The 13008-nt window shown below is 40.8% G+C and overlaps 1 protein-coding gene across 1 annotated transcript; it reads left to right on the top strand.

The window, feature by feature from the left end:
* The first annotated feature begins 360 nt into the window (after positions 1-360).
* LOC121421285 (uncharacterized protein F54H12.2-like) lies at positions 361-1695 on the top strand. Its single transcript, XM_041615954.1, has one exon. The coding sequence runs from the start codon at positions 361-363 to the stop codon at positions 1693-1695; it is 1335 nt and encodes a 444-aa protein (XP_041471888.1).
* Positions 1696-13008: the final 11313 nt, after the last annotated feature.

Genomic DNA, 13008 nt, shown 5'->3' with positions numbered 1-13008 from the left:
TGGAAGTCTTGTAAGAGGATTATTTCGAACAGCCACCCCTCTGCTAAAAAAGGGGGCAATGTCATTGGGAAAAGAAGTTTTGAACACAGGACTGAACATCGTACAGGACACATTAAGCGGACAACCCTTGAAAGCCGCAGCAAAAAGAAATGTTTCACAGGCTGGAAAAAGGATGGCCAGGAAAGCTTTGAATGGTGCGAGAAAGAAAACACAGGGCGGAGGTGGACGTGTGATTATAGTTAAAAGGAAACAGCGAGGGAAGAAACGTGTCATTCGAGCGCAGAAGTCCCATGTGAAAAGACGTCGATTGGATATTTTCGATTAAATTCTACAAATTCTACACGGGTTTATCCATAAATCATGGCCCTTCTTCATGAAAAAAGTGACATCTGTTGCAAGTCTGAATTGGACTTATTTACGGTACCGTATACGCAGATGAGTATAGTAAAAGGACCATGGATAGAATACCATCCAGTTAGCAATATAACCGATTCTGGCCCTATCGAATTCAACCTGTCCGGAACCGCCGAAGAATACATGGACCTATCCCAAACCATGCTTCATGTATTAGTGAAAGTCGTCAACCCAGACAACACCGATCTTGCTGAGGATGCCCCGGTTGGACCCATTAATCTTCTCTTACCTTCACTTTTTAGTCAGATAGATGTCAAACTGAATGAGACCCTCGTGTCACAGCCATCCAATACAAACGCTTACAGAGCGTTCATAGATGTGTTAACCCACTATGGGAACGATTCAATGTCATCCCAGTTGACCCAGCAGTTATTTTACAAGGATAAAGCGGGAAAATTGGATGTGGTGAACCCCCTACTCCCCCACCCTGAAGTGAACGATGGATTGAAAAAAAGACACGATTTCACGAGTGAAAGCAAGACTGTATCCTTACTGGGGCCTTTGTACGGGGACATCTTTTTTCAAGAGAGACTCATGCTCCCAGGCGTGGACGTAAAAATCAAGCTCAATCGAAATAAAGATGCATTCTGCCTCTTGACGTCTCATGCTACGATGAAATACAAGATCGTTATTGAGAAGGCTGCCCTCTACGTTAGAAAAGTGAAAATCAACCCATCCGTGATGTTATCGCACGCGAAAGGATTGGAAAACACCCCAGCCAAGTACCCCATCAATAAAGTGGACGTACGTTCCTTTACTATTCCCTCTGGAAATATGTCGATCAATAAAGATAATCTTTTTCTTGGACAGATTCCTAACCGAATTATTATAGGGTTTGTGGATAACGACGCTTTCAACGGGAATTATGGAAAAAACCCGTATAACTTTAAACATTACAATCTGAATTATATTTCCATCACAGTAGATGGAGAGCCCCTACCAATGAGACCGCTGCGCCCCTGTTTCGAAGAAGGGAAGAATCAGAACTATGTAGAAGCCTACAATACACTGTTCATGGGAACAAGTCGATTATTTTCAGACCGTGGGATGGCTATAAATAGGGAGGAGTATGCACAAGGGTACACACTTTATGCCTTCGACCTCACCCCCGATCTAAGCGATGGGTGTCATTTGAATCTTGTAAAGGAGGGAAACGTGCGTCTGGAAGCGGGATTTGATGTTGCTCTACCCAATACCCTGAATTGTATCGTGTACTCTGAATCACAAGGACTCCTTCAGATTGACAGAAGTAGGAATGTCATCTACGATTTCAAAGGTTGAGAGAGAAAAAACGACGACCCCTTGGATCTGAAGATAATTAATTAGCCATGGATACGTTTCAGATAGATTACGTGCTCAAGACCCAGCCCACTACCAAGGATCAATTTAAAGGGGTTTTTGCACTGGATGAGATACCCCGCCTTTCGACCCAAAACAGATACTGTTATGTTTTTAATACAGACACCCGCGACAAACCCGGTTCCCATTGGCTCGCCTTTTACTACGACGGAAGTCGCGGAGAATTTTTCGACTCTTATGGAAATGACCCTAAATTTTACAGCCCCGACTTTGAGGATTTTTTAAACAAGGACATCAAAGAATGGGATTCGAATAAAAGGAGACTTCAGGGAACCTTTTCGACAGTATGCGGACAATATTGTATCTACTATTTGACAAAACGAATGGAAGGAAAGAAATTGAGGGATATTGTGAACGTATTTGGTACTGAATTAAATGAAAATGATAGAAGGGTTAACGAATGGTTTAATCGAAAATATAATTCATCGTTCCCCACGCATGATCTCACATTCACTCTCTCTCAAATTGCTCGCAGTTTTGAAGCTCGAGAAACGAACCCTTCATAATAAGATATTTACTAAAAATTATATGTATTTAGCCTTTAAACTTGGGTAATGATAATATTAACAAGTCGCCTCGGTATACCTTTTTTTTAATAGATGAAGCGGTATAAAGGGCTGTTATTATTATCACATCCTTGAAATCTTTCACACTGTTTAAATTCTCGATAACCACCTTCAGTATACCCGTCAACGCCAACCCCCTCTTAATCTCTTCCACCCCCCTCCCATTTATATGTTTACTAAAGAAATATACACATTCACACCCACACATGCACATCTTTCTCTCTTTTCTCATTTCAGACTCCTTCTTTCATGGATTCTCATGTACCCCTTCCCTCTCTTTCTCTACCTCCCCACGCCCCCTCTCGTTCTCCCTACCTCTCCCTCTCTGATTATTCACCAAGGAATGCGTTTTGACATAAAACAATGAAATGTAATAATTTGCAATGTAAATGTATGTTTAATGAACAATAAACAGTTATATCCAAACTATATACGTGTCAAAGACTTTCTTTTTTTACAGTCCGTTCTTTTGTATTCGTTACATAATGTATATACTATAATATTCTAGTCAATAAATAAGATGTACATTATTCTTTTTTCAGCGATATATATCATTATTTATATATATTATATTCTAATCTCCTTCACTAATTAAGAAACCTACAGCTCTTTTAAAAAACGTATGTCATAACACATCTTTTAAAACTATTCATCATGAATCTGTTTCCTTCAACTGCGCACATCAGATCCCATTTCTATAGAGTTTTAAATGTACAGTAAAATAAGATATGTTTGTGAATCTGATCTTAAAAATAAAAGCATCACATTTCTATATAGATTTAGGGACAAATTAGATTAATGTACTTATTACAAAATTGAAACAAATCATGATCCTATTTGCTATGTAACCGTGCTGAATTTAAAATTTCATTCATATTTCTGAACGGTGTATACACCGTATACGAATCTATTTACATGGTTTAATGCTCTACAATATATATACAACCAATACTACCCTTGCGTAACAACATGTAAACAACTATAAAATTACCCATAACCATATTTACAAGGCAAGTTGGTCGTTAGGCCATTTGCCAATTTCCTCATTTACTCATTCGGTCAAATTAAACAAATCATTATCCTATTTGCTGTGTAACCTATGTGGTGGTAACCCGAGCTGAATTCAAAAATTCATCCATATTTCTAAACGGTGGAAACACCGTATACGAATCTATTTACATGGTTTAATGCTCTACAATATATATACAACCAATACTACCCTTGAGTAACAACATGTAAAACAAATACAGAGTTAAAACCATAAACATATTTACAAGGCAACTTGGTCGTTATGCCATTTGCCAATTTACTCATTTACTCATTCGGTCAATCATAGACAATCCACTATCATTGATTCTGCACATTAGAATATCTATCAAGATTCACATCCATTTAAGGCATTCAAACGTAATCCTAAAATATCAAAACGTCATAATGATAACAACATTGTTACATGATTGACATGAAATTAAAAAAAAAAATAGATTGATTACCAAAGAGTAATCGGGGCCCCTGTATAACACGGGTGACTGAAACCGTTACTTTTCATTAGAAATGTATCCACTTTTTTGATTTAGGAGCTACATTGATTTTCTTCTCACGTTCAGGCTTAGTTACATGTACAGACGCCCCCGTTCGCTTGGTTACCTTTTCATCTTGATTTACCAACCATTCCCCATCTCCCTCTTCCTTGTCGACCCCGTCCTGTCGCTTCCACCGCTGAAGATCCTGCCTTCTCTTAGGGTTGGAAACGAAAGTTTCAGGAATGTTCATTTGCGCTAGAAGGCGTATAAACTGTTCACTCCCGCTTGGCACGTAGTCTTTGCGTTCGCGAAAAATGTCATACATTAAATCACAAAGATTGGATCCCCGGATCGGTCTGCCATGGATGACAACTTGACCTGTCGATGTCCATCCGAAACTTGGGTTCGTCTTTAATTTTTGAACAAGTTGGTGCGCACGATTTGCATAGGATTTAGGGATGTGTTGCTTGATGTCGAGCTCGATAGGATCGGGCAGCTCCTCACCTTTCATCACACTGGATAAGTTGGATGTTTCGTCTCCGCTGCCTTTGGGCTGAGGTTGAACATCATGGACTTCGATGGGAATGGGTTTCTTAGCATTGTCCGATGTGTTTAGAAATGTTCGCAGATATTGTGAGTACATCTGTGCTTTATCGTGCACATTCAAATCCTTTCTTTCTAAGATACCTCGCATTTTCTCGTCGAGATCATCGAGTGTGTGCTGGGTAGGTGTAGCCGGGCTCCCTTGCATGGATTGCAGTACACCCGGGGGTACAAGAACCATTTTACGAATATGTTCAGTGCTCATTGTCCTTTATTTTTTACCGGAGAAGGCGCTTGCAATGGCTCCCACAGCAGGTACAACGAGTCTCAGAAGGGGTAAAAGAAAGCCACCGCGTTGATTGAGAAGTTGTTTTCTCACCTTGAAGGAGGTCCTGCGATCAGACAGTTTTCTCAGTTTATTTTTGTGTTTAGCGAGTGAACGCTTGTGATGGGGAGAAAGTTTTATATTACCATTGATGACGTTGACGATGCATTCGCATATGGCATCTACGAGACCCTTGTCTGCAGCTTTTAGCAATGCCTTTCGCTGACTGCTGGTACAATGAGCAAGGGTCTTGAGAAGAACTGCGTGGGTGTTGATGCGGCGGGACATCTTTCAAGAATAAACGTTGCTCCGAGGCGAAGTGTTCATTTATACTCTTGGGAGGTAGCTGTACTGCGTCTCTCCTGGAAAGATGTTGGTTCTCAGACGAAAGGAATCGGGAGTGTCGGGTTTTAAATCGATGAAAAGGTAACCATACTTTTCTTTGGTGGCATCGGCGTAGGCCTCTTGAAAGTACTTTACACGGCCTGGGTACATTTGTCTTGCTAAACAATTAATTTGCATTTTATCTCTACAATTCTTGAATAGAGAATAATATTGAGTGTTGAGCGATATAACTCTCGACTCTTTTCCCTTATGAAACAAATTCTGACTAATATAAATAACACTTGCATTTCTGTGATGGCAGCCCTTGGTAAACAGAGCCGCCACCTTTTTGTTATCACCCGCAGCGTCCATCAAGTCATCGATGATAAATAGAGATGGTTTTGTGTTGTCGGTATATTCGTAAAAATCTTCCGGCAGATTTTCATGAAACTCAATATTTGGGATGGTTTTCATCATGGTGACATACTCGTTTTGAAATTCACCATAAAACCAAACAATTTTTTCAGGCGTACGATCGAACATAGCCGGAAGGTTTTTCAATACTCTTTTAACAAACATAGTTTTACCCGAAAAGGTTGGACCGACAACACACATGGTAAAAGGATGCCTCAGTCTAACATCCATTATCTTCCAGTAATGTTATTACTATTGTTAATATATATATATTTATACATATATGGTGCAACAAAACAGGAAAGTGAATGCAACGTTATTCGAGCGTAAGAGATGTGGGTAGAGTAATACAGTAATTATTACAAAATAATTAGATATACAACATAACTACATTACATTCAAACTATAAATACACAATAGCCAGACAGCCGAAAAGGGGCAACCTTTCATTCTCCCGAAAATGAGCTACTGAAGCTTTCATCCATAAGGGTATCGTTTAAATACGAATAAGTAAAGTTACTATTGCTATCGTTTTGACTCATCAACAATATGTCGAGAGTAAATCGTAATATAAAAATAACTACAAGCAGGATGCCTAGGATAATATTCATTGTAAAAGTATTTCGAGGTAATGATTCGATAAAACATGCGCGTAAACGCACAAACGTATTGAAATCCATGTTGAATGTACGATCTTTAAAAAAAAAAATACTACCTTCTCGTTACGTCGTTATCGACTAAATGGTATAAAATAGAACATCATGAGGTATAAATAGACTTTCAAGGGGGGTAGTCTCAACGCTATATTTAAAACCATCCTGTAGAGTAGGATTTAAGATCCCATTTTGATAAAATATGAAGTCTGTAATATAACGAATACTTATTTATTCATTGACGTTCCAATTGAAATTATACATTGATATCAAGTAAGCACAAATGTCATATGTTTATGCTGACTACTTACGGGATTTCTACATGGCCATAGGGTAAGGTCTCGGTACCATCCCCCACTCGAACCCTTTTAGTAAAAACGACGCGATAATCCTTCTTTCGCTCTACGGTGTGAATGGTCCTTGTTTCCGTGTCGCGCACGATCTTTGTTTCGTGGATCGTGCGCTTTTCTTCACACCGAGATTGAATGAGCTCTTGGAGAGTCTCATGATTGATTATTAAGGCGTTTGCGTTGTTGAGGGTAAACCCTCTCACTTTGCAGACGGTATTGTTCTTATTAGTTCTGTAACTATAATTTTTAGGTCCTGCACAGAGCCACGTTTCTATGTATTCATCATTCGTGGTGTCTATTTCATTAGTCAATTCTCCCAAATAATCGCCCGTTTTAGGATCGGAGGGTTCGAGGGAGGGATCCGTCCTAAATACCACACTATCTGTGTCATGATACAAGACTCTATCTCCTAGCATCTCTAGAACACTGTACAACTTCAATCTAGCCATGGCTGTGGTGAAACTTGCCACTATTATGTTGGTATTTACATTCTGGTCGACAAACCCTTCACTGGAGGTATAATTTACTTGCATCATTTCATTCATGACGATTAAGTCTTGCACAATTACCGAATCATCGTTAAACAATTTTAGTAATTCTTCGGACGTAGTGATATATTTTGATTGCCTTAAATTGCTGCGTTCGGCAAATTTTCCCCAGAGTACGTTGATAATTTGTTTCGAGATTGCTCGAAGACCTGGGTTCTTTTCTATTTTCTTAGGGTCAAGCGAAATCCCTTCGTGTTCATAGTACTTTTGGACATAGCTTCTTTGTTCTTCAGGAGTCTTTGCATTGGCAGGATACCCCGAGGCTTCCTGCTTTAATTTCATGAATGCATTTATATAGTCTGAAAAAAGACCTCCTGATTGCGTCGCTTCATCGTATTGACTGGATCGTTCGAAATGCCATACCTCAAACATGCGCAGACCGTAGTATCCCATGTCCAGAGCCTTTTTTAGTTCTTCCGAAACCCACACCCCTTTCAATTTACGTTCGCTATCTGAATGGGTACATTTGCTCTGATTGAGGGATTCTGCACACGCCGCACAGAGAGGAAAGGTGAGCTTGCCAGAGGAGCGATAGGGAAGCACAGGGTGGAAGAGATTGTTAGGTGGTGTTATTTCACACTGGATCAGACCAAAAATTTCAGCAATAGGTGGAAAATTGGAATGGAAGATGCGAGGATGACCCAGAGGGTACCTTCCAAATTTGTTGATATAAGGATAAAGACTGGTGAAATCGTAATACTGTATCCTTTCACCAGGCTTCACCTTGTAGAAAAGATTGCACCCATCGGTGCGACCACCGAAAAATGAATCACGGGGATTGAGGGGATCTTTGAAATTTTCACCCAAATTTTGTATGTGACGGGACACCTCCGGTCTGACCCTCTCCATATCCCAATCATGTTCCCACATAACTTCAACGATATATCCGGCTTTCTCCAAAAGTTCGATCCGGTGTACAGTTTCATTGTACAACACTCCCATTCTTTTGCTGCATCGTTTGTTTACAGTGTTGGGTTGATAACAAACGTTACACCCATGAAAGAAACATCCTAAAAATTCATAGACGAATTTGCTATCCCCATCTTCTCTGTACCCATCCACATAGCGCCCGTGAATTTTTCTTTCACCGCCATTAAAAGCGTGTCGAATGTCAATTCCTAATGCTTGTGCCTGATAATGTAACCACTCCCCCGCCTTCAGAGAATGAGCTTTGGGGTTGGTGTATCCATCATGAGGAATTAGCGCGATGGTGTCTGGCTTCAGGTAATTCGTTCGAAACAATAAATTGCACGCGCCGGGGAGCGTCAGGTTGTATAGAAACGGGTCGATCCCATCTGGATTTGTTTTGGTTTGTGTGATCTTCTTGAAATTACCCCTGAACAACTTGCAACTTTCATGAAGTATTTTCACATCGCTTTTACAGTATTCCAAAATTTCTTTCTGGAAATCAAAGACAAAGTCTTCGGGGACACTATCGTACCACTCATTGAATTCGTCAAGAGTTTTCTTCATCATAGAAGATGTACCGTAGTACTTTTTATCTGGAAGGGGTCCTACGTAGTTTTCATTCGCTTCTACGTTAAATAAGTGTGGGAAAAAACCCTTTTTCAGTTCCTCTATCCCAAATGTTTTCGGCAGTTTCGCCAAGCCCATCTGGAAAAAGTTCAGGCTGTCCTTTACCACAATTTTAGGATCTTTTGTACGCAAACTCATTATTTTCCCACCATTCATTACTATTTCAGGAACGATTCCTTTCGAAACGAGGTGATTGAGGAGAAAATAGGAATCATAAGCCTTGCTATTGTGAGCGATAGCTATCGCATCCTCATTATCCGAAGAAAACAACCAGTCACAAAATTCTTCTAACGTATCCCGCCCCTGAAAAGTTATCTCCCTGTCATATTTAGACTCGCAATGCAAGCAACCTTCTTCTTCGTCTTCGGGAGGGATCCCATCCATGCAATTTGTGCATTCCCATGATGCATGTACCAGATTCGGAACATGGGACCCCGTATTTTGAGTGCACTCGAAATCGAAATAGATATACTTCTGAGGTGTGGGCAAGTCTTCTTTTTCTTTCTCATTTTCATTCTCCCTCCCTCCCACTTTCGATTTATTACCTTTCTTTTTCTTTGATTTGTTCTTTTTTCTTTTTTTGAAAATTTCATTCATTTGTTTCTCCTTTTCAGTCGGTACATAATGAGGACTTTTTTTGGTGACCTTCATAAAACATTGATGGGTCGCCCCGTTTACATACTCTTTGCATACTGTACAAAATACCTGAGAGCAGTCGTGGTCTCGCCTTTTACCTGGAAGAACACCGACATCGAACACGCGCTCGCATTTTGGACACTTTGTTTTGGTGGCACAAGCAGTAGCATCTTTAAACAACGTCACGCTGTGTAGACGATAACACTGGTCTGTGAGAAACACCATGTTACAATCTGCGCATGTGTGAGGTGAACGTTTGGCGGGATCATTACGATCGCAATCCTTTGAATAACAGTCAGGACATATTTCACAGCATTCGTGTTTCCGCGCATCATTGTATACTTCAAGACACTTTTTGCAAACATTTTTCACGCATAAGAATGCCGCCATGTTCTTTATTACGTTATAGTGGCCCGATTCCGTCAGATACAAGTATATGTTTTTATCGGCAGGAGGACCCGCGTAAATCCTAGAGTGACGTTTGCGACCTCTGTAAATAACCAACCTATAATCTGGCTGTAACACTGTTTGAAATTTACTATAATGGCTCGAATCTACCTCTCCTAATCGTACCCCTGCCAGCTCATGGAGTTCTGAAGCCTCTCGTTTGAGCCCATCAGTAGGTTTACGATCTGTGCGCGACCAAAGCTTAAATTTACGGTCATCGTTCACAAAGTACCTTGCAATGACCACTGCATAGGCAAAACATGTTCTCTCTTCCTTGGAAGAAGGGACGGTGATGATGGATGATTTTCGATAGCATGCCTCGTCATCGCGCACCCCGTCCATTTTTCTCACGTAACCACCTGCAGGGTTGATGACATGATGGAAACGGATGGTAAAACCCGGGTTTAATACAAAGTCTTGGTTGCTATTCAAAACTCGCTCAATGCGGTCCAGAATCGCGCTTATATCAAAATCCCTAACGGTGGACCAAGGGAATGCAATGGGTATGTTCAGTTGATCGGAGACCAACACGAGTCTAACGTAATCTCTTTGAGAGGTTCCCTCAAGTAACATGTGCTTTAGCTCCTCGAGAGAGGACGCTATGTAATTCAGTACATCCCTTACCGATGTATGATTTCTAATGTTCCCCTCAAAATCATACCACGACTCTCTTACGCCAAACCGTTTGGACATCCGTGAATCAACAAATTTCCACTTCGGTGTTTCTGAATCCGATTGGGCATTAAGAGAGTCATCATTTTGGGGGGAATCCATCGGTTCTATATTATTTTTCTTTTGTTTACGTTTTCCCCCTTTTTTTGAATTTGGATTAGTAGACTCATCACTGGTGGAGTCATCAACAGGTTCGACATTATTTTTCTTTTCTTTCTGTTTGCCCCCTTTTTTGGAATTTGAATTTATTTGACCTCCACCTTTTTGCGGTGTCGTCAAAGTCCTGTTGGGAAGTTGAATACTGTCCTCATCGTCGGAGGATAAAATGTTGACGTGGGGAGGTGGGGGTTGTTTCGATGCGTATTGAGTTCCGGGGCCATTGTGATGAGACGGGGCGGGAATATCAGAATTGATTGGAATAGTGACAGGCTCTGGGTTTGTCGTATAAGAACTTGGATTATCGGGTTGTTTTGCCTTTTTTCTTCTCTTAAGTTTATTTCTACGCTCCATTTTTGATTTGGGGGATTCGGGTTTGGGGGGAAGTTGAATAGCGTCCTCATCGTCGGAGGAGAAAAAAATGTTGACGTGAGGAGGTGGGGGTTCTTTCGATACGTATTGAGTTCCCGCACCTTTGTGATGAGAAGGGGCTGGGATGTCCGAATTGATAATAGGCTTGGGGACTGAGACGTTGGAACAAAATTTACCCTTGCCCTTAATACGTTTCCCCCCTTTTTTTGAATACGGATTTGATTTCTTTTTTATGGGTCTCGGTATTGCTTTCTTCTTTTTTGGAATTTGAACCTCTTCTTCATCGCCCGAGGAAAAAAAGTTGACGTGGGGAGGTGGAGGGTGATTTGACGCGTATTGAACCCCCGAACCTTCGTGATGAGAAGGGGCGGGGATGTCCCCTTCGTTAGAGATGTTTGATATAAGCGCATGTCTGTTTGCCATACGTTTTTTAGCCTTTGATTTATCGCTTTTTGGCGCAAGATCGCGCTGCCTCTTTTTAGTAATATGCACAGAAGGCGGAGCCTCGATAAAATCATCATCATCACCATCAGACCAATTACCAATCTGATTTGCTATGCTGGAGGCTTCAGAAACACCATGGCTCGCAGGGTTATCCCTACGACCCACATCTCTTACAGAATTTGGTAAAGAAACGTTGCATTCACTTACCGTTGTTGCTTGACTTGATGGAGGCTGTATTTCAGCTGGATGCTGCTGAACAAGTTGCTGGACACCATTGATCGTTCTATGCACTAAAGGTTGTATTTGAGAAAGGGTCAGATCGTACAAATTAGAAAATATGTTTTGAAGATTTTCCCTAAGCCTTGTACTACGTGGAGAAGACGACGGGGATGGTATATTAATAGAACCCATTATGAAGTTATGAAAAGACTAGAACGGTTTCAGTCACCCGCGGGGCTAAATGTGTTTCGAACGGAGAGTGCTACTGTTTAAATAGGTTTCCCTAACCCTCCATCCTTGAATCCTCGGTACCTGCTAATTAGACAATTGTCAACATTTAAGGATCGTAAAGAACTAATATTTCATAATAGAAATGTTTAAAAGACCGGATGGTCATGTCGACGTTCGTACCCCTAGAGAAGCACCTGTTCCTACTTTTGCTGTTTAATCCATGTAAGAAGACTTTCTTATCCTCACATTGAGGGTAGATTCGGGGTAAATTAATCCACTTCGGAGGTGAGCTTTGGCTAATCCAACCCTCTCTTTTCACGCTAGTACGAGGGGGGACCTGGCTTCTTAATTTTGTATACTAATTTTCAATTTTAAGCCTGTCACCGTGTACGTAATTATGCGGGTAGAATTTATACACATCGAATATATACAATGACTCGTTACATCCTACATTTCTTCTGTAGAATATTCTGAATGGCTTGGCTCTCTTTACATAACGCCTTGAACTCTGCCGCCGTCAAAGTCACGCCCTTTTTGGTGGGTAAGAACTCGCTGTTTGGTTACGTAACATTACGTCATGACGCTGGAGACAACCTTATCATACTCGCATATATGGAGATGACAGAACAAGATACTTCGCTTTTTATCGTTAAGCTCCAGGAAGTTGACCTTCATCCAAAATCGAATCCTCAATGGCAGCACAAACAACTGCAGCTGCACGAACCTCTGTATCTTTAACTTTTGGATCAAAAGTGAGATATACAGCTGGATGACATCAACACAGAAGTGTATACCAAGACCATGAAGCCACATTATAGAGCCAAGAGGGGTGATGTACAGTTTGAAGAGTAAGGGACCAAGGACATACTCCCAATGAACTCCATAGCAAAGGGTAGTCACAGGATACTGCACGCCAGTGATGAATACAGCTTCATACAGCTCTGTTGGCAAGGTAAGAGGAAAGCCATTGGAGTGCAGAATCATCAATTTCAAAACAGACTGTCAGTCTTCCAAAAAGAGTGACATGTTCAGTAAGCAACTGTTTTCTCATCGAAAGAGATATCCTGGCTCTACAATCGAAGAAAATTCTCGACCTAGACTTTGATGGTGATATATCAGACTCGCATGCCTATCAGAGCTTTGTAAGCTATTGGATGCTGTTGAGTTTAATACCGATCAAAAGAAGTGGATTAATAATCACCTACAGTACAGGAACGCCAAACATGTCAGGTACCCACCATCCTCTGAAAGATATCTTCCTTATCAATTAGAAATA

The sequence above is a fragment of the Lytechinus variegatus genome, chromosome 9, assembly GCF_018143015.1.
Source record: "Lytechinus variegatus isolate NC3 chromosome 9, Lvar_3.0, whole genome shotgun sequence".
Lineage (NCBI taxonomy): Eukaryota > Metazoa > Echinodermata > Echinoidea > Temnopleuroida > Toxopneustidae > Lytechinus > Lytechinus variegatus.
Note: the sequence above shows the minus strand (reverse complement) of the source record. Positions and strands in the feature narration are given on the sequence as shown.